Source organism: Hypanus sabinus, unplaced genomic scaffold, assembly GCF_030144855.1.
Source record: "Hypanus sabinus isolate sHypSab1 unplaced genomic scaffold, sHypSab1.hap1 scaffold_118, whole genome shotgun sequence".
NCBI classification, from domain to species: Eukaryota; Metazoa; Chordata; class Chondrichthyes; order Myliobatiformes; family Dasyatidae; genus Hypanus; species Hypanus sabinus.
In genome coordinates this window covers 74,444-101,363 of record NW_026779240.1, presented here as the reverse complement: position 1 = coordinate 101,363, position 26,920 = coordinate 74,444, and the positions used below count along the sequence as shown (strand labels likewise).

The 26,920-nt window shown below is 46.6% G+C and overlaps 1 protein-coding gene across 2 annotated transcripts; it reads right to left on the bottom strand.

Annotated features, from left to right (window-relative positions):
* Positions 1–822: 822 nt before the first annotated feature.
* Positions 823–26,209, bottom strand: LOC132386483 (NACHT, LRR and PYD domains-containing protein 3-like). Of its 2 annotated transcripts, XM_059958777.1 has the most exons (11): positions 26,073–26,209; positions 13,787–13,878; positions 11,934–12,088; positions 10,870–11,041; positions 10,720–10,770; positions 3,893–5,630; positions 2,685–2,771; positions 2,357–2,527; positions 2,031–2,201; positions 1,709–1,876; positions 823–1,544 (listed from the first exon to the last, which is right to left on the bottom strand). In XM_059958777.1, exons 2-11 carry the CDS (start codon positions 13,845–13,847, stop codon positions 1,457–1,459), a joined length of 2,862 nt encoding a protein of 953 aa, XP_059814760.1. In that variant the 5' UTR covers positions 13,848–13,878; positions 26,073–26,209; the 3' UTR covers positions 823–1,456. The 2 variants fall into 2 exon arrangements, with proteins under 2 accessions (XP_059814760.1, XP_059814761.1); XM_059958778.1 differs by lacking the exons at positions 11,934–12,088; positions 13,787–13,878; positions 26,073–26,209 and having other exon boundaries at positions 3,893–6,935; positions 10,870–10,921.
* Between the last annotated feature and the right edge of the window lie 711 nt (positions 26,210–26,920).

The following is a 26,920-nucleotide window of genomic DNA, read 5'->3' as shown; positions in this document are numbered from 1 at the left end:
GATTTCCCCGCCGACTTTCATGCGCTTGCGCAATCGTGTCCCGTTCAACCTCGCCTCTGCCTATTCTCGCCGAAGCCTGATTGAGCCAAAGCCGTCCGACTCTGCCTCAGTCCACTCCGATAATGGCCGATGTATATGATGGTCTTTCTTTTAAACCTTTGGCGCGCTACGCCACTCGACTGCGCAGTCTAGCCTCTTTGACCTGATCAGTTAAAGAGCTTCTTTCACCTCTTCCCTCTCCGCCTCTTGCTTCGATTTAAATGACCTTTGAAAACTTCCTCTCCTTTTTAATCCAGTGGAATCATGTCTGATACTACTGTTCATTATAACTGTCTGCGGGGGGCAGGAGGGGGTCTGTTAGCCAGGAAAGGGGTTGGGTGGAGATGAGATCCTGGGCACCCAGACTCTGTCGGTCTGACCTTCCTCAGCCTGGAGCTAAGACGCGACTGTGTCAGTGTGAGGAGCTGCGACCCACGGCTGCATCAAGGGGTGGTGTCGCGTTTTTGCAAAATTATCCGCATCTTCGATTTCATCCTGGGCTACTTCTCCACCGCTGAAGTCAAATGTAATTGTCAATCGCTAGCATTCTAATATCCACCTGTATTCCCCTGCCAAATTGAGTCGTCCCCCCCCCACCCTCTCCAGATCCGTGAACTCCGTATCACTCCCCATCTCTATGAACTCCCCGAAATTGAAGTTTTATCTGACGGCTGTGTAAAGTATTTAGTGTCAGTGTGAGGAGCTCCGACCCACTGTTGCAGTCCACAGGGTGCGGGGGCAGCAGAAACCTCAAATAAAACTCGAGTCCGACACCAGGACAGGAAGTTACAGCGGTTTATTGATTTCATCATAACAAATGTAAATTAAACAATGTGTGAGCTACTGACGTGCGGGAATAAATAAGCTGCTCCCGACTCACTCACAGTCACACACAATTAACTGACCGGTGACAACGAGTGACCGGTTGAATAATCAGTCCCGTTTCTCACGGTCACACTGCATCGGGGAACCGATGATTATAAAATCACACTTCAGGGCTGTGTCGGGATCGCTGCAGATCCAGGGTCACTGCAGAGGGATTTGTCAATTTGACATTATTACATCGGCCAGACTGCCGAATGCACCGTCCTCAGCAAAGGGAGCAAAAGGATTCTCTCCCGGGATAATCCCACCCCGGGACACCGGTGTCCCAGACTGAGCCCTGGCCCCCAGGCTCTTCCTGTCTATGTAGTTCGGGGTCTCACGTGGCGGGGAGTCTTGAACCTGCAAATCCGGAGGAAGCTGCGCCGCCGTACAGCAGGCGGAGACACGTCACTGGAGCCGGTTCCGTCAGAACAGTTGAGAATTAAACCTGGCGTGTGGCCTTGAAAGGTAAGGGCGGGAGTGAAAGATGGGGGTGGAAAATCGGCTAAAATGTCCCCATCCTGCGGGCGGGGATGTTCACACATACAGATGTTCACAGGGACACTGTCAGTCTGGGTCTGGGTTCCCGCAGAGATCTCAATTCCTTCTCCCCAGTCTCACTGAACCAATTCCCGTACAATCTGAAACAGATGGGAGAATAAAGATGAAATAAACAGATTACACACCAGTGTCCGTAACAGGGCACTGGGGATATTGTTTCAAAAACACGCACAGCCAAATATCACCAGAAAGCCCACGGGTCCGCTGATATTTTATCACACTGAACATTAATACAAACACTCACCCGATCCACTCCAGACTCGGGAGGGTCAGTATGAGGCGGCGGAGAGCGGGTACAGATCGGTCTGTCAGCGAGTTGTAACCAAGGCTCAACCCCTTCAGTGATGGTTTGGCACTGAGTGCAGAGACAAGATCCTCGGCACCAGAATCTGTGAGACTGATATTGTCCAGCCTGGAGATGACAGAGAGTGAGGGTGAAGGACACAGAGAGACAGGAAATGGTACAAATCCGCAGTGTTTATCAGTAACACAAATACTGATCACATTAATGTTCAGTGTCAGACACCCAGTGACTGTAAACACAATCTCCCACAACTGGTACTTACCGCAGTTTCTGTATTTTACACTCCAGGTTCCTCAGAGCCGCAGACACCAGTTTGACTCCGGAATCTGCCAGTTTATTATCACCCAGGTCCAGCTCCATCAGCGTTTGGTTTGTACTGAGAGCGGAGACGAGATCCTCGGCACAAGAATCTGTGAGACTGACATTGTCCAGCCTGGAGATGAGAGAGAGTGAGGGTGAAGGACACAGAGAGACAGGAGACGGTACAAATACCCAGTGTTTACCAGTAACACAATTACTGATCAAATTAATGTTCAGTGTCAGACACCCAGTGACTGTAAACACAATCTCCCACAGTCTGGTACTTACACGAGTGTCTGTATTTTACATTCCGGGTTTCTCAGAGCCGCAGACACCAGTTTCACTCCTGAATCTCCCAGTTTATTACTACCCAGGTCCAGCTCCGTTAGTGATGATATTTTACTGAGAGGGGAAGCGAGATCCTCAATGCCAGAATCTGTGAGACCGACATCCCCCAGCCTGGAGATGAGAAAGAGAGAGAGGGTGAAGGTCACAGAGAGACAGGAGACGGTACAAATCCCCAGTGTTTATCAGTAACACAATTACTGATCACGTTAATGTTCAGTGTCAGACACCCAGTGACTGTAAACACAATCTCCCACAGTCTGGTACTTACCACAGTTTCTGTATTTTACTCTCTGTGTTCCTCAGAGCCGCAGACACCAGTTTCACTCCTGAATCTCCCAGTTTATTCTCCCCAAGTCTAAACACAAACAGACAAATTGATGAACAAAGTGATTCAAACCGTGGGTCTGAGGGAATTTGTCTCACTCGGATATTTCAGGAAACATTAAACCCTTCAGTAAATCACTGATTGGAGTTCCCATCACTGTCAATGTCCTTCACTGACCAGCTCCAGTGTATTCACCGAATGTCGGTAATTTAGTCTGTCGGTGTGACCCTGTAAACTCCATATATTCTGTCTCATTCCCAGATGGTCAGAAGAGTGTTCCTGTGGGAGGAAGTCTCACAGTGAGAATGAATTGTGAGTGAGGAATGTCGATAAGACATTGTTGATTAGATCACCTGAGGAAAACGGATAGGAAGACTGAACCTGCAGGAGGAAGCGGGATGGGTATGAGAGAACCCTCAGGAGGAAAAGGATGGGGAAGAGAGAACCGACAGGAAATAGGTAGTGGGGAAGAGTGATCCGAAGGAGGATCGGATGCTGAGGTAAGCGGAAGGTCTGAATTAGGGCCCATATATAGAGGACATAACCATTTGGGGCGGGGTAGTGCCCACATTGACACAGGTAGACTGCTGGTGATAGTCACACATGGGGAAGGGCAGAGAGAGGACAATCTTACAGAGGGAATTCTCTCACTGTCACTGGGTCAGTCCACTAACTTTCTCTTGTCCCTCACCAGGGAAGGCATTGTAAAGCTGGGACAGTCCGGTGCTGGTCTCCCGACCCTCACCGGGAAGGGGTTGTAAAGTTTGGACAGTCTGCTGATGGTCTCTTGTCCATCGGAAGGGGGTGTGAATCTCTGACCCACCTATTGCAGTCAGTGTTGGTTTGGGCGTCAGTGACTGAGAAGGAACATTATCAATGGACATGTCACTGGCAGCGAGAAACACGGCCATTCCAGTGATATACTATCATTAAACCAATGGTCGTTGTTCACTGATCTGATGAAGTCTCCAACATCCCTTCACAAGGAACCACAGAACTCTCCCGTCCTTGGGGAATTACTGACCGATCCCCTCGGCATTTGTCAAAATTCTTCACAATCTGATTTACTACAATTTTACCCAAATACAGTTACATTGAAACAACACAATGGAACAGTTTCACACTTCAGAATGGGAGATAAATCAGGTTACCTCAAGTCCTGGCACTTGTGCAGCCCGGGTCCCAGCTGCTGGATTCCTTCACTCTGAATGCGGCATTTCTCCAGGTCGAGCTGTTTTATTGTAACACAGAGTCCGATGGCATGAGATAGGACCGCGCAGTCAATCGGGGTCAGTGTCATTCCACTGAACGAAAGTATTTCCAAAGGTTCCAGTGCAGCCTGAGCCAGTCCACGATTCTGAGACTCAAACAGGTAGTGCAATGTGTTCAGGAGGCTCCTTTTACCAGCTTCACTCTCTGTGTTTCCAATCTGGCGTTTAACCTCCTCCTTCACCCAGTCAATCACCCGGCAGGTTGTTTCATTGGGAAATGGACCCAGAAACTCCTCCAGGCCCCGAGCTGTCATTGGATTGGAGAGACCAGCAACAAAACGGAGGAATACCTCAAATCGCCCATCTGTCGTGTTGTGGGTTTCAGTGAGGAATTTCAGGATATCCCCGGGATGTGGATTCAGGAATTGTGCGACTGCAGCTACAAACTCTTGGATGGTGAGGTGTGGGAATGTGTACACCATGCTCCGAGCAGAATCCTCTCTCTCCAAAAGCTCCATTAGGAACCCGGACAGGAACTGGGAAGGCTGCAGATTGTACTTGATCAAATCTCCATCTGTAAACACAATCTTGTTCTCAGACACTCCTCTGAAGGCCATCTGACCAACCCTGAGTAACACATCACGGGGGTTCTCAATCTCACGGCCGTGGTTTTTCAGGATGTTGTAAATATAGTAGGAGTACAGTTGGGTGATGGTCTTGGGAACTCGCAGTGGGTCCCTGACTCTTTGTGTGAAGAAGGGTCCCAGTGCCAGAGTGAGGATCCAGCAGTAGGATGGGTTGTAGCTCATGGTGTACAGGATCTCGTTCTCCTTCACGTGTTTGAAAACAGCTTCTGCCACCGTCTGATCTTTAAAATGTCTGAGGAAATATTCCTTCCGCTCCTCACCAAGAAATCCCAGGATTTCAGCCCAGACACTGATATCAGCCTTTTCCAATAAATGTAATGCAGTGGGGCGGGTGGTGACCAGCACTGAACACCCTGGGAGCAGCTTGCCCTGGATTAAATTGTACACAATGTCAGACACTTCACACCACCACTCGGGATCTGGGCACTGGTGCTTGGGTTCTGTATCTCTCCGACAGTCAGCAAAATCGATTCCGTGCTTGAATTCATCCAAACCATCGAATATAAACAGCAATCCCTCTGGGTTCTTCCAGACCTCTCTCAGAATATTCCCAAAGTAGGGATATTGATCCAGAATCAGTTCCCTCAGGTTTATTCTGCAGTTAATGGAGTTTAAATCGCGGAATTTGAAACTGAAAACAAACTGGAATTGTTGGAATATTTTCCCCGTGGCCCAATCATAAACAATCTTTTGTACCATTGTTGTTTTCCCGATCCCCGGGACTCCGGCCACTGCTGACGAACTCCCAGATTTGGATTTACTCCAGGAAAAGCTGCTCTGGAACAACTGATCAGTCCGGATTTTTTCCAGTTCTCTGCGGAGATGTTTTTCTCTCCAATCGCCATGGTCTCTGCCTCTTGCCAGCAGCTCATGTTCCACCAGTCTCCGATCTCGAACAGTAGAAATGACCGTGAGCTCAGCGTATCGATCAACCAGCTGGAAAACCTTCACCTTCTCCGTCATCAGGATCGTGTTCACTCTCAGTGTTTCAGTTTGTGCCCGCAGAGTCTCCTTGTGTTTCCTTCGAACATCTTCCATGGGAACAGGAACATAGTCAAAATGTTAAATGGCTCAAATCAGAACTCAGTATTTAAGCACACAAGAGTTAGCTCAAAGCTATTGCCTTGATTGAATTCATCAATGGATGTTCGTACAGTGAAGTAAATGTGATTAACAGACCCCTGACTGGACAGAGAGGCCTGGTATAGATAAACACCAGACCTTCACAGTTCCACATTAACTGTGCTGTGAAGGTGAGTATTTCCCTAATAGTTTATTAACCCCCGACTGTCCTGGACTGGATAAACTCCCAACACTGCCAGAGCTATTGTTCCTGTGGAAGAACTTTGAAAGCCGGATGTTTTATGTGGCGTATGGAGATGGAGAATGGGTCGTGGGAATTGATCGTGGGCATTCTATGAAAGGAGCAGGTTGGGGAATCACAGCTTCCCCTCCCACTCACCATCACTGATTCAAAATACAAAGAAGTAGCTTTATTGAGCAGCATGTGCACTGTCGGTGAGGGTTGTTGGGGGAGAAAATGTCAATGTCTTGTTCAGGAGATTGAGACAGTCAGCATTTTGGCACAAAACGCAAACAGCCCCCGCTTCCATCATCACAGATGCTGCTCAGCTCACTGAGTTCCTCCGGAAAATGGTTTGAGACGGCAGATCTGCAGTCTCGTGTCTCTTAAAGAGTATGTGTTGTGTATACCCAACAGATTCAAGGTTGAAGATACACAAGTGTAAAAGACAAGGAAATTAATTGTTATTCTGGATGTGATGCAGAACAAAATAACTCAGATAAAGAACGCAATGGAAAATACAATAAATATAAATATATACGATACAGGCGTCACTCTGACCTCAGGTGGTTCTGGCAGAAAATTTTCAAATCATGCTGGTGGTGGGTGGGTGTTGTTAGGTGTGTAGGGGTGGCTTAATCATTGGAGGTGTTGATCAGTCTTACTGCTTGAGGAAAGTAACTGATTTTGAGTCTGGTTGTCCTGCTGTGGATGCTACGTAGCTTCCTCCCTCTTGGGGGAGGGGCAAACAGCCCATAGGCAGGATAGGTGGGATCCTTCCTCCCTCATGGGAGAGGGGCAAACAGCCCACAGACAGGATAGGTAGGATCCTTCCTGATGCTGCTGACCCTTTTCCAGAGCCTTTCTGTATATACGTCCCTGGTGGAAGGTAGGCTGGGGGTGTTGGTGATGCGTTGGGCAGTTTTGACTACCCATTGTAGAGCCTTCCAGTCCGCCAGAGTGTTGCAGCATGTTGGCCTGCCCTCTGCAGTACAGGACAGGAGTGTAGATGTGAGTACAGGTCTGACAATGTCTGTGGAAAGGGGAGAAAGGGTAGATGCTACTGGTCTGTGACTTTAAATACAAGTTTGAAACCATGCCGTTTACAGGTCAGGTGGTGAAGGGAGCAGAGACCGAGGAATTTCGGTAGCAGGTGGTTCAGGATTTCAGCTATCTCAAGACCTGCATAGTACAGTACAGGTATGGGACCTTCAGCCCACAAAGTTGCCGCTAACACGATGTCCCCATAAACTCCTCCCGCCTGCCTCCGAAGATATGGATATCAGGATCCCGGTCGACATTAATGACGTCAGGGTTGTGACCTTTACTCTATACTTCCCCATACATTTGATCTCCTGAATTGCAAGAACTCACACTTCTCTGGATTAAACTCCACCTGATATTTCCCCATCCGCATCTGCAACTGATCTGTATCCCAATGCTTTCTTTGGCATGCCTCTTCACCCTCCACAACTGAGTCACATTTCAGCATCATGAAACTCATCTCTCCCTTTCAGATTAAATTTACAACATCTCCCATCAAGATCTACAGGCATTGACGTCGTTGGCTTTAATCCTCTTTGCAACATGCTGGACCCAAATTCTGCTCAGCTAATATTTAATCATGCCCGTTGGGGATTTGTCTAACAAGAGGTGCTCTCATTCTAAGCCTTTGCCACTGAATCTGCCACTCAAGTTATCTTTCCCACACCCAATACTGCACACCCCATTCTTGGCAGTGTGGAGAATCAGAGTGACCTTGGGGTCCGAGTCCAGCGGACGCTCAAAGCTGCTATGCAGGTTGACTCTGTGGTTCAAACGGCATACAGTGCATTGGCCTTCATCAACCCTGGGATTGAGTTTAGGAGCCGAGAGGTGATGTTGCAGGTATATCGGACCCTGGTCAGACCCCAGCTGGAGTATTGTCTTCTGTTCTGGTCACCTCACTACAGGAAGGACGTGGAAACTATAGAATGGGTGCATAGGAGATTTACAAGTAATGCCTGGATTGGGGAACATGCCCTATGAGAATAGCTTGTGTGAACTCGGCCATTTCTCCTGGGAACAACGGAGGATGAGAGGTGACCTGATAGAGGTGTATAAAATGATGAGAGGCATTGATTGTGTGGATAGTCAGAGACTTTCTTCTAGGGCTGAAATGGCTAACACAGGAGCGTACAATTTTAAGGTGCTTGGAAGCAGGTACAGAGGGATTGTTAGGGGTAAGTGTTATTTATGCAGAGAGTGGTGAGGGCGTGGAATGGGCTGCCGGCGATTGTGGTGGAGGCAGAAACAATAGAGCCTTTTAATTTCTAAAATAATTACATGTTCGGTACAGCATCGTGGGCCGAAAGGCCAGTATTGTGCTGTAGGTTTTGTATATTTCTATAAGCTGCAAACCTCTTCTTATTCATAACCATCTGAGAAGAGGAGTTGTGTTCACTGTTCCCAAATGTTCCACCACTGAAACCTCAGCAACCTGCCGGCTTACTTTCAAATACCAGCTGAAGTCTGGCCCTCCTCTAGTTCACACATTACACACATCTCACCATCAGAGATTCCTAAAATATTCTTGCAGGTAGGAAACACGGGACAGAGAATGAAAGGTCATCAGTAACACAGGGGAAGTTAAAATTACCCACTACAACAAACTTGCTGCTTTTGCATCTTTCCAGAATTTGCCTACATATTAGTTCCTGTATCTCATGATGACTACCGGGAGATGTTTTGTAAAAACCCATCAGTGACTGTATCTATCTTATTTCTATGCACTCATATTGCCTCAGTACTTGAAATCCCCAGGGTGTCCTCTCTGATTGCAGCTGTGAAATTCCCCAGGTCAGCAAATAAACCTTTTCAAACATATTACCTCCCCTCTCTATCTGAAATATTGTAACGCTGGAATATTGATCTGCCAATCTTGTCTCTCTCAATCAAGTCTTCGTAAAGACAACAACATCACACTTCCATGTGCTGATCCACTCTCAATGTCCAACTACCTGACCCACAACACTCTTTCCAAAGAACTATCCACTTCAGTCCCAACCATTCCATCATGTTCACTCACCCGGACCGCCGTCCATACAATAAGGATTATTAGCCTAACCTGTATCTTCCGTCGACCCGTCGACGCAGGAGATAATGTAGCTGGACAAGTGTTTGGGGTGCCAGTGAGAGAGTATTCTGGACACAGAGACTATCTGTCACAATCATGGAAAGCGATGTCGATGCCCTGAGACCTGAATTAGGGGAAGGCAAAATGTGGAAACAGCTAATTGCAGCTGCACTACTGCTGAACACAATCCTTTGAAAGGATGTGTAAAAGTATGTTAGGACTCTGCAAAGTGTATCCAGGATTTCACAGAATTTGAAGGGACTGTCAGGAGTGTGCAGGATCTCAGCATGTCCGGACTCTAGCAGGGATGTGCGGGGTCTCACCGTGTGTGAGGACCCTATCAGGGATGTGTGGGGTCTCACAGTGTGTCAGGATCCTGTCAGGGGTGTGTGGGGTCTCACACTGTGTTAGGATCCTGTCAGGGGTGTGTGGGATCTCACAGTGTGTCAGGACCCTGTCAGGGGTGTGTGGGGTCTCACAGTGTGTCAGGATCCTGTCAGGGGTGTGTGGGGTCTCACACTGTGTCAGGATCCTGTCAGGGGTGTGTGGGGTCTCACACTTTGTTAGGATCCTGTCAGGGGTGTGTGGGATCTCACAGTGTGTCAGGATCCTGTCAGGGATGTGTGGGATCTCACAGTGTGTCAGGACCCTGTCAGGGATGTGTGGGGTCTCACAGTCTGTCAGGATCCTGTCAGGGGTGTGTGGGGTCTCACAGCGTGTCGGGACCCTGTCAGGGATGTGTGGCGTCTGTGTTCAATGTATACGGGTGGGATGGGGAGCGTAGGAAAATATTGGTAGTTTAAATAGTTACTTCAGACAAAGTGACAGTGTTAGAAATGATATTCTTCAATAATCAGGGAATGAATCGGTTTTGTATTAGAAATGGGTGTGGGAATTTCACTGCTGTATCTGTTCCTTCGGCAAACAACATGAAGACCAGTGAAGAACAAGTTTGCAGGCTACCTTGGTTTCTCTGTCCCAATTCCCATCTCTCACCGTTCCACAGTGTCCATCACACATCACATGAACTTTAGCTTCTGTGGACTGAGCTGAGGATTTTGTCCCCATCACACCCTCACTAACACTGTCTCCTGATGGAATTCCCAGGATTATTGAGTTGGAAGTAAAACTGGATAACTGTAGCAGTGTTTGCAGTCAGGCAGTACTTATGTGAACAAAGTTGGGTTCATATGCTGCTTTGGGGTTGAACAGAGCAGTTGGGTGTTACCTGATTTTCTCATTAAATGGATGCTCTCATTGCTATTCTGTGATGAGAGCTTCCGTGGACTCTCAATTCTAAAAATGATAATCTGTAGGATCTGAGGGGATTTAGAAAAATTATCCAGGATGAGAGCTGTTGCTCAGGTAGTGTAGCTGCAGGGGAAGGATTTCACTTTTCGGAGTGAAGAATTTCTAAGAATTTCACTCCTCCAGATCGTCCTCTTCTCCACTCTGGCTCGGTGGAGGGACCTGTCGTTGTAAGAGTCAGAGAGGAGTGGTCCCTATCAGAAAACACCCCGACTGTATGAGTTGTTCCTGATAATGCCCTGAGAAAGATATCCCTCCAGCAAATATTTTCCACGTGTTTCACTGTGCGCTGTGTCATGGTGCCACCACATACCTGGTCAAATCCAGGTGGTTCAACATCGATATGGCCCTACACAATATCTACCATCGGTGGAAACAGCGTATCTTCACTTACCTTTCAGTTCTCTGGGAATCTCCGGTACGGGTCGATGGACCGGAACACAACCTGTTCGGAATAAAACCATTTGAGGAATTGAAATGTATAAAATTATAAAATCAATTGTGATTGAATCCAAAATTAAATTCATCTTTGATGCTATCTCACCATGTTCCTGTATTTCCTTCAGTATTTTGTCAAACTTTGGGACACCAATCCGCATTTTCACAAAGGTTTCCCACATCACCCTCCGGGCGCGGGAGCCTTTCTCCGTCACCAGGCTCAGGAGGAGTTTAGAACTGTCCGCCCGCTCTCCCTTATCAGCGAGATCAGAGATTTTCTGTGAAGAGTAACGGTGAACGTATTGGGGGCTGACAGATTCACACAGAGAATGAGAAGTAAATGATGTGCTCTTTAACGGGATCTGACTGAGCATTCACCCAGACGGGTGCTGATCCTGGCTGGACATGGACTACATTCTGAGTGCAGAGCACACGGAGGGTCATTCACCGTGAACCTGGTCCACCAGTCAAGGAGATCCTGGTTGGTCTGTGACCGCTTCATTGACGTGGCTCCAAATCCATAAATAATTCCTCACCGGATTTGACCGTGTAAAACAAAATCAGGAAATAACGATCACAGATGAAGAAAGAAGTCAGGAGGGTTTTTATAACAGAGTGAGCAGTCTCGGAGAAGTTGCAGAAAAGGTGATGTGATTCATCTCCTCAGTCCGCCAGTGTCCAACATGACAGCGGATTACCGGCTGACACCTGATGCCTTTCCTTTGCCTTTTCCAGTGGAGGGTTATTCAGTGATTACACATTACAACAGGGCAGTATCCCCCAATCCACACTGTTTGCAGTTACAGATTGTAACGGAATCATCTCCACCCAGAGCAGAACACACTCGAGCTCCTGTGGCATCCAGTAATAATGCCCCGGTTCTCACTGACGTCCTGCCGTCACGCTGCACGTTCTTTTCAAAATGAAAATTCCTACCAGATTTCCATTTAAACTCCTTTATTGCAACCTCATACAATTGTTACCTGCTCCCCTCGCTCTGAGCATTGAGCCGCTACTGGAGTGTTTACACCTCTTCCAATAATTCCTTCAGATTCATCGTTTTAAGAATTATATATATTCTGATTTGTTTTTATGCTTTATTATCCGATGAATGAAAATTCCGACACCCATCAGACCTGTGATGTGTGAAAATCCCTCCCTCCCACTTACCCGATGTTCCTCTCCACTGAACTGATTCTTGGCCGTTAACGCCAGGCTCACTCCGTGCACCCCTCCTTCCATCGCCTGCTCCAGCCTGTCCCGGTAGAAGTCCGTCAAATGCAGCAGCTGGAAGTCATTCCAGCTTGCCAGGAGCTCGGTGATCACTGTGCAGTATAATGGGGAAAAATAAATATTCATTGACTCCATATTGTGCAGCAAATTTCCCTCTGGAACCAAAAGATCACCAAATAAATTACAATATATTTATGGGGGGGGGGGACGGGCTTGGGCTGGGGCATGGGTGGTCCCGGTTGGGGCAGGGTGTGGTTTTGAAGGGGGTATAGCTCTTTCGCGTCTCTGTGAATATACCACTCTGTTTTGAAAGGACTGTGCTAATTACTGAGAATATAGTAACCCATCGCCATCACTCTCCTCGTACTGTCCATCACCACCGCTTTGCTCTGATTTACTGTCTGCCTGCCTGGTCAACCGCTTCCTCGGCAAATCTCTGGGATTTCGCACAAAATGCTGGAGGAACTCAACGGGTCAGGCAGCATCTATGGATGTCATTAGTTGGGCGTTGGGAACAGACCCAAATGCATGACACAGACATTGAAGTACCAGGGAGAGGACTAGGTGTATCAAGAAAGCAAGGGAAGTGGGGAAGAAACGACGCTGGACAAGTCATGCCAAGGCAACAGGACTGGACGTGGGGGAAGTACGCGGGACTCCTGGGCTGGGTGAGGACATGAGGGTCAGACTTGGGAGACAGGAACGCGGAATACAGAGCCTTGGTCGAGGGAGAGCAGGAATGCAGAACACAGAGTCGGAGCCCCTCCTTGGGAAGAGGACGTAGGGCCGGGACTCATACGCTGCACACGATGAGACAGTTCCCAACGCTAGGTAGCGGCAAATGTCCAGATCCATCTAGCGAAGGCGTGGACAAACAGAGACAGTTACAAACAACGAAAGAAGGTTCCTTATCTAGACACAGCAAGGCTCCGCCGGTAGAACTTGACAGCGAAAAAAGGTGGAAGGCTGCAGACAAGGCTCCAGACTCATGGTATCGGCAAAGACTTATCCCACAGAGACAAGGACAGGATACTGACGAGACGAACCAGCCATAACACTTGAACTCAGGGCCACTTTTATTCCCAGCAACATGAGAAAAAGTTGTCTGTGATTAAGCCCAACTGAAACAAAGGACAGCCAGAAGACCCGGAGTCCGGAGTCCACGGGCTGGACCACGAACCGGATTTCGGACTTCACGGACCAGACCATGACAAAGGAGGAGAATAAACAATAAACGTTTCGGGCCAAGGCCCTTCATCAGACTGGAAATGAGAGGACAGAATTTCTAGATATTGCCACATTACTTTCTATTCCGTGTGATGCTGATCCAAAATGTCAAATGCTTATTCCTCTCCATGGATGCTGCCTGACCGGCTGAGTTCTGCCAATATTTTGTGTGTCTTTGCGTTGGCCAAAACTTACAGCATCTGCACAATGTCTTGACTTCTGGAGTAACTCGCTATTTTAATGTGCATCACAATCTGTTAGAGAAGCAGGAGCAGACGGTAACTGTACTTCTTCCACAGGTGACTGTGTTTCCCCCAGAGATGTTAACTCTCTCTCCTTCTCTATTTCTCTCATCTCTCTGCTCATTTTTCACAAATGTTTTGTGAATTGTCGATATTGAATTGAACCCAGATGCAGAATCCGCAACTTCTGCTTTTCACCATATCCTTTCATACACTGACCAATCAGGAATCAACCTCTGTCTTAAATATACACAACGAATTAAACACAGACGCAGAACCCTCAGAGTATGAATTATAAATTAAAATAATTCGACAACATACCCGTGTCCTTTCCTGATGTTGAAGCCACTGGAACTCCTCCCCTGCTCGAACACTGAGCCATTTGAGGACAGGTGTGATCAGTTTATGCTGCTCTGTAACAAACAAAAGTAACAGGAGGGTCAAATGTTAATTCGGGTTTGAAGCAGAACGCTGTTTTGTTTTTAAACTGAGGGAAACACTTCCAAACATCTTGGGGCTGGTTCCCTGGGATTTGACATTTCATGATCCACCTGCGCCCATCCACCCACAGTCACGCAATACCCATTACATGGATTGTACACCATGTCAGGAATCTCCGGTCTATCTACTAGCTATACCGCAGTCCATTCCGTTTTAGGAACCAATCACGAGTCCTCGACCAGGATTGATTTGTGAACGGTAAGGCAAGGCGTTCTATTGCGGAGCAGCAGTGAACCATCTGATTGGCCTATCACAGTACTCTTTGGGAACTAGTTGACTTGATCAGCATTTCTGATCCGGCTGTTGTTCACGATTGCACTTAATAAAAAAAAGAAAGACGGGTTGAGCAGACAGCGCCCACTGCTTTGGTCTTCCTACCACTGGTGGCGCTATGATGAGTAATGGAAAACTGTTATAGCAGTGTGGGTTGAAACATTTCTGCTGACCAATGGTGCATCTATTCCTCTCGTCACTGAATTATACAGATTTCTCAGTCCCGCCTGATTCTCACCATCTCCTTTCAGTTTAACATCGCCTGGCATTGACACCTGTGGCAATATATGGTTTGATTCTATGTAGAAACACTCTGACATCCTGAACAATGCAATATCACACATAGCATCGTGACATCTTCTCCTGAAACACGACACCTTCTCCGGCAGGATTTTAAGATCAGTATTATCACCTAAACTCCGATCAAAGTACCTTTGAGCATATCACCTGGCCGTTATCAGATAGTTACATGACACCTTGTTAAACACAATGTAGACCCGTCATACATCCAAAACAGCAGGATGGCAAAAATTCCTTAACGTAAGTAAAAGAAAATGCCGGAATTACTCAATAAAAGATACTCATATTACTCATATTTCAGGTGGAAGACCATCTATCAGAGCAGGGCTTGTGTGTATGAGCCATGTATCTGTTCTCTATCTGCGTTGTATTCTGCATTCCCTATTTATGATTATTTTTTTGTTTCTCAATCTGTTGCACAATGCACCATGCTCTCTCATTCACTGTACCAGTCCCACCGTGGTTTGACTGTCCAAATGCACCATCTCACACTTGCCCAATTTGAAAACCATTTGCCATTCCTCAGCCCATCTCCACAACTGAACAAGATCCCATTGAAATTCATGGTAATCTGCTGCAATATCAACGAGACTGCCGGATTCATGATCAAACTTGCTGACCTTTCATGAACAAATCAATTGAATGAATAGTGAATTACAGAGTTCTCGACACTGACACCCACTCGTCACAGTCCTCCATTCGCTAAAACCATCTTCAGTCATCACCCTCTGCTTCTTTTCATCGAGTCCGGAGTGAATCCACCTCGCCAGCTCCCCGTGAATCCCACGTGACCTACCTTTCCCAATCAACTGCCATGTGGGATCTTGTTAAAGGCTTTACCAAAGTCCTTACAGAGAGCATCACAGCTCAAAGTCATCTAACTCCCCAGTAAAGTCTTAAATAATCTCCAAAGTACATGGTAGATATGATGTCCCACTGTGTGGTGCAGACGACAATTTCCCCACAACAATGTCCAACCGCCCGAGACTTCAGCTTCACTGCAGACTGAGGAAATTCCGATCCCAGCTGTAAACTGAATCTGAATCTGAATCTGAATTACCAACCTGGACTGAAACCTGTATACTGGCAGTTCCATATACTCAGAGTCACCAGCCCGATATCATCACCCATACAAACATGCTTTGGTGCCGGCGATTTGCCGTGGTGTTCCTGCCATTTCCGATTACAAACTAAGGTGGAAATGAAACCTAATGACTCTCTGCCGGGGTCAGTGCTCAGGCTGATTCACCGGTCTGTAGATTGTGAGAGGATGGGGATATACTTCAGCTTGCCTCCAGCAGCTAAACTGAGCACATTTGAATACTATCTTATTGTTGTGTGGGATCTTGACCCGCACAGTTGGCTGCCATGTTTACCCTCGGTGTAGCAGGAACAAAATGTAAAATTACAAAGTAGAAAATTATGGGAACTCAGTACATCAGGTTACCGCTGTGAAAGAAGAAATGGTGGAAGACCCAATATCTGAAAACGGACTGTCGAGCTTTTTCCAGTATTTTCATCTTCTGACTTTAAATTTCCTGCAACTGTAGTTTTATTTCACCTCTCCATTCTAATGCACAGATGGTAACTATTGCAAAAATATCAGCAACACGCTAAAATGTAAATGCCACCCCACCCCAACCAATCTGTTAGTTCTGAGTTTATTCTGACCCTGGTGTAACGCATCCAACAGTGCTCACAGCATCCTTTCCCCCCACTATCACTCTGTTACATTTGCCCTTGAGGCCACTGTCTGCGCTCAGAGGCGGTGGCCACAGAGCAATAAAAATGTGCAACACTGTCTGCAGCTGTGACGGGCTGTTACCCTGGAAACGGAGCAAGTGGCTCACCAAAAATAACCGAAAAAGGAAATAACAAACTCAACATCAAATGCTATGAGATTGCAGACGTTTTCAAATGGGGACACTAAAATTATAATGGCTGCCTTTTCCCTGTCAACTGCTGTGTTCAACTAAACTTCTGGTATTTCTAGATAACGAAAAACAAAACAATGAAGACAAAGTTTAAAAGAGAGATTGTTGAAATATATCATTGCAGCAATGGGATACAGGCTGGACAGAGGTTGACAAGATGGATGAGATATATCATTGAGGTGGTGAGACACAGTCTGGACAGGAGTTGAACAAGATGGTTGATATATATCGTTGAGGTGATGGGATACAGACTGGACAGAGGTTGAACAAGATGGTTGATATATATCATTGAGGTGGTGGAATACAGACTGGACAGAGGTTGAACAAGATGGTTGATATATATCACTGAGGAGATGGGATACAGACTGGACAGAGGTTGAACAAGATGGTTGATATATATCATTGAGGTGGTGGGATAGATGTTGGACAGATGTTGGACCAGATGGGCAGGGGATGAGCAGATGGAACCAAATAGGAGAAGGGGATGAAGGGCGATCTCTGATGCTCATCCCGCAATACACAGATCCTGAAATAAAGTCCGCACTGGTAGATAACAGATTCCAGTATAACAAAGCCAGAACAAACAATAAGAACTTTGATATATGACCTTTTCCACTCTACAAGCTTTATCAATACTCCGCAGGAAGTATCCCATCCCGATACTTCACATCTTCATCCGGCTACTGCGCTTCCTGTAACTGAATTAAATAGCGGAGAACAATGGACACAGCTGGGTACATTATAGAAACCAACCTCTCCTCCATGGACTCCGTCTACACTTCCCACTGACTCAGTAAAGCAGCCAATATAACGAAAGATCCCCACAACCGTATCACTTCTAATACTCCCATCGGGCCGACGTTAAAATGAAACAGAGACATCCCACCAGGCTCAAGGACGGTGTCCATTCTGCTGTTATAAGCGAACAGCGTGATGATTGGACTCCTGACCTCACAGTCTAAATCGATGTGAACTTGCACCACATATTTACCTGCACACACTTTCTCTCTAACCAGAATGATTTGTTACACCTGGCACCTGCCAGCCTTCTCCTTCCCACCCTCCTCCCACCTTCTTCATAGGTTCCCTGCCCCTCCTTCTTCAGTCCTGACAAAGGGTCACGGCCGGAATCGTTGGCTGTTCGTTTGCACGGATGCTGTCCGACTTGCTAAGTTCCTCCAGAGTGTTGTACGTGTCGCTCTGTCCCCAGCATATGCAGAGTATTTTGTGGTTATGATGACGACTGCTCTCCTATCTCAGCCACATGTTTCTTCTCGATTCATTTGTTCTGCTGATCTCTATTTCCCTCCAGGAAACGGGATGGTAAATCTCTAAAATAAATACTCCCTAACCTCTTTGTTAATCCTCCATAGAATTAAATTCCATCTTCTGCTGCCCCGTATTGCAACAACAATTCATGTTCCACCCCTTTACTATTTCCAACTTCCCACCTGCCCCATCACCTGTATCCACCTCCCACTCCCTAGTACTTGCCCGTCCCCAACTCTCACTAGTTTTCTCTGACTTTTTCCCGTCTGCTCTCAGCTCAGAGGGAGTGTCTCAGACCAAAAATTTGACGGTCCATTTCCCTCCACAGATGCTGCCCAATCCATTGAGTTCCTCCAACACTTTTTTCTTTGGTCTGTATAACCCAGGTTACTATGGGGAGCTGGATTTCACACCATATTCCAGGTACAATCTCAACAAGCCCCAAATGTTCAACACTCTTTGGACCTCTGGTGGTCTGTTACCCTGGTGATGTAGGAAGCAGAACTAAGTGAAAAAGGAAATAAGGAACTCAACCTCACATGCTCTGAAGATGAAGACTGAGCTCCCAGCCATTTTGTAATGGGGAAGCTAAAATTCCAGTGGCTGTTTTAACCCTGTCTCGAGGTGCATGCAGTAAATATATTGGTAGTTCCATCTCTACAGAAATTCCAGCAGTACAGAATCTGTTCCAAAATCAAAACACATTGTTGAATGTAACCATATAACAGTCATAGCACGGAAACAGGCCATCTCGGCCCTCCTAGTCAGTGCCGCTCTTACTCTCACCTAGTACCACCTAACCGCACTCAGCCCATAACCCTCCACTCCTTTACTGTCCATATACCTATCCAATCTTACCTTAAATGACACAACTGAACTGGCCTCTACTACTTCTAGAGGAAGCTCATTCCACACAGCTATCACTCTCCGAGTAAAGAAATATCCCCTCGTGTTTCCCTTAAACTTTTGCCCCCTAACTCTCAAATAATGTCCACTCGTTTGAATCTCCCCTACTCTCAATGGAAACAGCCTATTCACGTCAACTCTATCTATCCCTCTCAAAATTTTAAATACCTCGATCCAATCCCCCCTCAACCTTCTACGCTACAACCTAACTTGTTCAACCTTTTCTGTAACTTAAGTGCTGAAACCCAGGTAACATCCTAGTAAATCGTCTTTGCACTCTCTCTAATTTATTGAAATCTTTCCTGTAATTCGGTGAACAGAACTGCACACAATATTCCAAATTTGGCCTTACCAATGCCTTGCACAATTTTAACATTACATCCCAACTTCTGTACTCAATGCTTTGATTTATAAAGGCCAGCGATCCAAAAGACTTCTTCACCTCCTTATCTACATGTGTCTCCACCTTCAGGGAACTATGCACTGTTATTCCTAGATCTCTCTGTTCCACTGCATTCCTCAATGTCCTACCATTTACACTGTATGTTCTATTTAGATTATTCCTGCCAAAATGTAGAACCTCACACTTCTCAGCATTAAACTCCATCTGCCAACGTTCAGCCCATTCTTCGAAACCGGCATAAATCTCCCTGCAAGCTTTGAAAACCCACCTCATTATCCACAACACCCCCTACCTTAGTGTCATCGGCATACTTACTAATCCAATTTACCACCCCATCATTCAGGTCATGTATATTACAAACAACTTTGGGCCCAAAACAGATCCCTGAGGCACCCCGCTAGTCACCGGCCTCCATCCCAATAAACAATTATCCACCACTACTCTCTGGCATCTCCCATCTAGCCACTGTTGAATCCATTTTATTACTCCAGCATTAATACCTAACGACTGAACCTTCTTAACTAACCTTCCATGTGGAACTTTGTCAACGGCCTAGCTGAAGTCCATATAGACTACATCCACTGCCTCACCCTCGTCAACATTCCTCGTAACTTCTTCAAAAAACTCAATAAGGTTTGACAAACATGACCTTCCACGCACGAATCCATGCTGGCTACTCCTAATCAGATCCTGTCTATCCAGATAATTATAAATACTATCTCTAAGAATACTTTCCATTAATTTACCCACCACTGGTCAAACTGATAGGTCTATAATTGCTAAGTTTACTTCTAGAACCCTTTTTAAACAATATAACCACATGAGCAATACGCCAATCCTCCTGCACAATCCCCGTTTCTGATGAAATCTGAAAGATCTCCGTCAGAGCTCCTGCTATCTCTACACAAACTTCCTTTAAGGTCCTGGGGAATATCCTGTCAGGATCCGGAGATTTATCCACTTTAAAATTTCTTAAAAGCGCCAGTACTTCCACATCTTTATTTGTCATAGGTTCCATAACTTCCTTACTTGTTTCCCACACCTTACACAATTCAATATCCTTCTCCTTAGTGAATACAGAAGAGAAGAAATCGTTCAAAATCTATCCCTTCTCCCTCGGCTCCACACATAGCTGACCACCCTGATTCTCTAAGGGACCAATTTTATCCCTCACTATCCCCTTGCTTTTAATATAACTGTAGAAACCTTTCGGATTTACTTTCACCTTATTTGCCAAACCAACCTCGTATCTTCTTTTAGCTTTTCTTATCTCTTTCTTAAGATTCCTTTTACATTCTTTATATTCCTCGAGCAATTCCTTTACTCCATGCTGCCTATATCTATTGTAGACATCCCTCTTTTTCCGAAACAAGTTTCTAATATCCCTTGAAAACCATGGTGCTTTCAATCCTTTAACCTTTCCTTTCAACCTAACAGGAACATAAAGATTCTGTACCCGCATAATTTCACCCTTAAATGACCTCCATTTCTCTATTAAATCCTTCCCATAAAACAACATGACCCAATCCACTCTCTCTAAATCCCTTCGCATCTCCTCAAAGTTAGCCTTTCTCCAATCAAAAATCTCAACTCTAGGTCCAGTCCTGTCCTTCTCCATAATTAGATTGAAGCTAATGCTATTGTCATCACTGGACCCGACGTGTTCCCCAACACCTACATCTATCAGCTGACCTATCGAATTCCCTCACAGGAGATCCAACACTGCCCCATCTCTAGTCGATACTTCTATGTATTGTTGCAAAAAACTATCCTGCACTCATTTCACAAACTCTAAACCATCCAGCCCTTTTACAGAATGACCTTCCCAATCTGCGTGTGGAAAATTAAAATCTCCCACAATCACCACCTTGTGTTTACTACAAATATCTGCCATCTCCTTACACATTTACTCTTCCAACTCACGCTCCCAATTAGGTGGCCTATAATACACCTTACTACACTTTTCCCATTCCTCAACTCCACCCAAATAGTCTCCCTAGAGGAGCTCTCTAATCTATCCTTCCAAAGAACCGCCATAAGATTTTCTCGGACAAGCAATGCAACACCTCCTCCTCTGGCCCCTCCAACTCTATCGCACCTGAAGCAACTAAATCCAGGAATATTTAGTTGCCAATCACACCCTTCCTGCAACCATGTTTCACTAATAGCTACAACATCATAATTCCGGGTATCAATCCACGCTTTAAGCTCATCCACCTTTCTTACAATGCTCCAAGCTTTAAAATGGATACATTTAAGATACTCTCCTCCTCCTCCTCTCTTTTCATCCCTAACAATGCATTCAAATTTATTATCCTTTTTTTTCTTCTCCCCTACATCTTCGTGCTGTGCGCATCTATTCTCCATCACCTGCCTTTCCTCCCTCAGACACGGTCTACTTACTTGCTCTACTGGTGAACTAACCTCATCTCCCATAGTTTCCTCAAATTGATTCCCGCCCCCCCCCCATCTTACTAGTTTAAAGTCTGCCCTGTAGCCCTAGCAAACCTCCCCACTAGGATATTGGTCCCCCCAGGATTCAAGTGTAACCCGTCCTTCTTGAACAGGTCACGCCTGCCCCGGAAGAGTTCCCAATGATCCGGAAACTTGAATCCCTGCCCCCTGCTCCAATCCCACAGCCACGCATTCATCCTTCACCTAATTCCATTCCTACTCTCTCTGTCGCGTGGCACAGGCAGTAATCCCGAGATTACTACCTATGCGGTCCTTCTTCTTAACTGCCTTCCTAACTCCCTATACTCTCGTTTCAGGACCTCTTCCCCTTTCCTACGTATGTCATTGGTACCTACATGTACCACGACCTCTGGCTCCTCACCCTCCCACTTTAGGATATCTTGGACGCGATCAGAAACGTCCTGAACCCTGGCACCAGGGAGGCAAACTACCATCCGGGACTCCCGATCACCTCCACAGAACCGCCTGTCTGATCCCCTGATTATCGAGTCCCCTATTACTTTGGTCCTCTTTCTTCTATCCCTACCCTTCTGAGCTACAGGGCCGTCCCCTGTGCCGGAGGCACGGCCACTGTCACTTCCTCCAGGTAGGCTGTCCCCTTCAACAGTACTCAAACATGAGTACTTATTGTCAAGGGGTACAGCCACGGGGGTAATCTCTAGTACCTGCCTCTTCCCCTTCCTGACCGTGACCCACCTACCTGCCTCCTGTGGCCCCGGAGTGACCACCTGCCTGTAACTCCTCTCTGTCACCTCCTCACTCTCCCTGACCAGGCGAAGGTCAGCGAGCTGCAGCTCCAGTTCCTTAACTCGGTCCATCAGGAGCTGCAGTTCGGCACACCTGGCGCAGATGTGAATGTCCGGGAGGCTCGGAGACTCCAGACCTCCCACATCCGACACCGAGAACAACAAGCTGCCCTCACACACATACTTCCCGATTAACTGAAAATAACAAGGAGAACTAAAACATAAGCCTACTGTGCCCTTTTCCGCCTAAGCCCTCTGAGACCAAGCCCTACACTCTGCTCCCGGCTCACTCCGCTGCCCGCAAACGAAGCTGCCCGCTGCTTAAGGCTGCGTTCTTTCTATATCTTCCCTCCTTCCCAGGCCTCCTTCACGCGCCTGCGCAGTCCCGCCTCTCAGAACTCCGATCTGAGAAGCAATTTGAAAATGGCCTCCGCCGCACTTCCTCTCAAAGCCTCGTTGTCTTCTTCCAAAGGAGTGTCTGTTCCAAATGTCAACTGTGGGATATTTACAAAGGGCATCACACAATGCATTGTTGTGATAACCATGAAGTTCCCTTATTTGTTCAATTAAGTGGTCAAAATTTTCGTCATATTCCTGTGCCTGCAAGTATCTCCCAACTGCGATCAACTCCAGGCATTGGCACAGGTGGAATTCAAATCCTGCTACTGGACAGAATGATGGAAGGGAATTTCCTCAGATACAATTGAATGGATTGAGATTGTGACCTCAGGTTCCAGGTTCCAGACTTCCCTACTGTTGAAAACATCTTGTCCCCATCGACTCTATCCAGAACATAGGATTTCACTGAGGTTCCTGTTCCCAGAGTCACCATCCCTCCATCGATAATAGGAGCAGGGACTTATCTAACTTCCGTTCATGCCCCTCCTCCCCTTCTTACCCCATTCCTGATATATAGATTCCCCCCATCCCTTTTTTTCTTTCTCTCTCTACCCATCACTCTGCCTGTTCTCCATCTCCTTCTGGTGCATCCGTACCCCTTTCTTTCTCCCTGGGCCTTCCGTCCCATGATCCTTTCTCTGTTCTAGCTCTGTATCCCTTTTGCCAATCATCTTTCCAGCTCTCAGCTTCACCCCACCCCCTCCGGTCTTCTCCTATCATTTTGCATTTTCCCCTCGCCCTCCTACTTTCAAATCTCTTACTATCTTTCTTTCAGTCAGTTCTGACAAAGGGTATCGGCCCGAAACATCGACAGCGCGTTTCCTTATAGATGCTGCCTGGCCTGCTGTGTTCCACCAGCATTTTGTGTGTCTTGTTTGAATAACCAGCATCTGCTGATTTCCTCCTGTATTCCTCATACATAAAGCATTTCATTCCAGAATCACTCTTGTGAACTTTGTAAACAACAAATGTAATGAGCACATTCTCATGAATAGCAGACAATGTGGTAGTAGGATAAATTATTGAGAAAACATGTTATTTCCACCCCGCTCCGCTAACAGTTACAAAATAACATCTGACGTTCAGCGTGCTCATCTGCGCACGAAGCCGTAAGAGATGGGAGAGATCGTCTATGACATCTCTGTGCCTGTGTTTACTTGGGAGACAGACAGAGACTATAGAAATGAGGAGAGTCAGTCAGGACACGGATTGTGTACGGATTACACAACAGGAGTTTGCTGCCTTGAGGAGAATTAGGATGGATAATTCCCCAGACCCTGACAAGGTCTCCCTCGGACCCTGTGACAGGCCGGTGCAGGAGGACTGGCAGACACGGATGTTGCTGTCATTTTAGGAACTGAGTTACAGGGGCAGGTTGAACAGATTAGTTATTGATAACCTGGAGAACATGAGAGTCAGGAGAGATGCTCGCAGGGGTTCCGGACCATTTTCTGCTATGCTCAACGGTGGGGTCTGCGGACACCAAGTTGGGAACCCCTCCTAGAGCATACAAACCTATAACTGTATAAATAGGGCGAATGCATGTAGGCTATTGTCCTTCGGGATGGGTGAGGGCGTGGATTTGGGCCGAAATTTTAAATATTTAAGGGTAATTTGAAGGGGTGCTTCACTGAGAGGCCGTTATCTGTGTGCGATAAACATTTGCAACAGGCCTTGCAGCTCTGGTGGTTTGTTACCCTGGAAACGGAGGAAGTGGCTCACTAAATTTAACCGAAAAAGGAAATAACAAACTCAGCATCAGATGTGTGTTTCATCGTGACAAGAATTAACACTGCAGCCATTTTGTAATGGTGAAACAAAAATTGTAAAGGCAGCTTTTACCCTGCCACGTGTTGCATTCAATTTAACCTCTGGTAGTTCTAGCTAATTAAAAAAAAATGCTGGAATAAATGGAAGACAAAACGTCACAATTGAGACAATGTTTAGTAGAGAGACTGCTGATATATATCATTGAGGTGGTATGACGCAGGCTGGACAGATGTTGAACAAGATGGACAGGAAATAGACAGATGAAACTGGGAGGGAGATGGAATCAAGGGCAATGTGTGATGGTCCTCAAGCAATACACCGTACTGAAATAATAGTACACTCTGATAGATAACAGATTTCAATATAACAAAACCAGAACAATCAATAAAAATTGTGGTATATGTCATTTTCCACTCTACAATCTTTATCAATTCACCACATCTTCATACGACCATTGCACTTCGTTTAAATGAATGAAATAACAGAGAACAGTGGGCACAGCTGAGCACATCATAGAAGCCAAAATCCCCTCCATGGACTCTGTCTATATGTCCTGCTGCCTCAGTAAAGCAGCCAACATAATGGAAAACCCCCTTCACTTCTCAGTCTCCGATTGGGTCGAAAATAAAATAAAACAGAAACGTAACAACAGGCTCAAGGACAGTTTCCGTTCTGCTGTTAGAAGCGAACTGAATGTTCCCCAGTGTGATGAGATGGACTGCTGACCGCACAGTCTAACCAGATGTGACCTTGCACCACATATCTACCTCTACTGTACTTTCTCTGTGACCATAATGATTTGTTACACTCTGTTATTGTTTTACCTTATATCACCTCGTTGTACTGTTGTAATGCTTGATCTACGCGGGTGATGGCAAAGACAGGATTTTCACTGTGCCACGTTTCATGTTAAATAAAAATCCCCATTTCAATCGTGTGGGAATATTAGACAGCCTGGGTTGCTCCTTTGGAATTCCGGAGGGAGTGTACACATTTCCGAGAAACCCAGATAAATGAGAAAGACTTAATTCTCGCATTAATGGGGCCAGATATCGGGAAACACTGTCAGCATTTCGGCGACCCGTAGCAATGGAAAGAAGATGGAAATAAACTTCCCAGTCCCCCGAGAGGACGTGAGAGATCTGGATCTCACTGTCCTCCCTGAACGGGGAAAGATGGAACTACTCATACACGTGGAGGAGTCTCCCGAGGGTGCGATTACTCTGTTTAACCCTCTGTCTGCAAGAAAACAACGGGCCTAACGGCCGCTTCCAGTATGCTGTAAAACCATTATCGACTCCAGGTATGGATCCAGGTGAAGTTCGGATCGGCTACCGGGCCGGGTAATGGCGGTAACGTTCCCCAGGTACAAGTGAACGGATGGGATCAGTCCCGGCAACACCACCTCATCCCGCTCTTGGGACCCGAGCAACAGAGGCGGAGCGGCGGCTCATCTCTCCGGCGGTTCGGTGTGAAGGTCCCACAACCCGGACCAACCCCGGCAGGTTGTGTCCAGGAAGCGGGACGCGGCCACCTGTTCGGGGAAGTTAACGGGACTCACTGAACAACGTCAGGTCTCCCCCCAGAAGTTGTCGGTCCCGATCCCTCTCAGGACCGGCCTCAATACTCACCGGTAGGAACTTGATCAATTTGTCCCGCAGACAGTGATCCGACCCCCGGCTCTACTCCGACTATCCGCTTCAACACTGGAAGGAAAGAAAACCACCGTCCATCCGGGGACTGTCAGAGCGGGGGCGGGGCCTCGAAAAGCCGCAGATGCTGCAGATCTGCGTTTGAAATGGGAGCAAGAAGTGGATCACGTGACGGGCGGAGGTTCTCCCACCTGAACAGGTGTCACACGCTGCCCGACCTACTTGCCGGATTTTACACATCATTTCATATTTACACCAGCTACGTTTATAGTTTTTCCCTCAGCTCCACCTTCCGGTTCTCAGGGTTACAGGTTCGATTCCCATCCCAGTCCGATACACAATTCAAACCCAAACCGGAATTGTACTGTTTTCATTCAAATCAGTTCTATAGATACAAACACAAATTCCAATTAACATTCCTACAGGACTTCGCTGTACAGGAACACTGAAATATCAAGTGAGAAACAGGAAGAAGTGGCCATTCAGCCCCTCTAACCGTCAACAAGATGGCGACTGCTCTCCCATCTCATCCTCATGTTTCTGACCGATCCTCATTTCTTCGACCCCTTCCGTCTCCACACATCTGCCGGCCTCTGTTTTATGTGAAGACGATCAGTGAGACTTCATCGTCCTCCAGGAATCAGTCTGGTGAATCTCTAAAATAAATACTCTCTAACTACTTGTAATCCTCCGTGGAATTAAATACAATCTTCCGCATCCCCCTCTTGCCCCAACCACTCTCATTCCACCCCTTGTCACTATTTCCACCTTCCTACCTCCCCCTCACCTGGACCCACCTCTCACTTACCAGCTCTTTCCCCGTACCC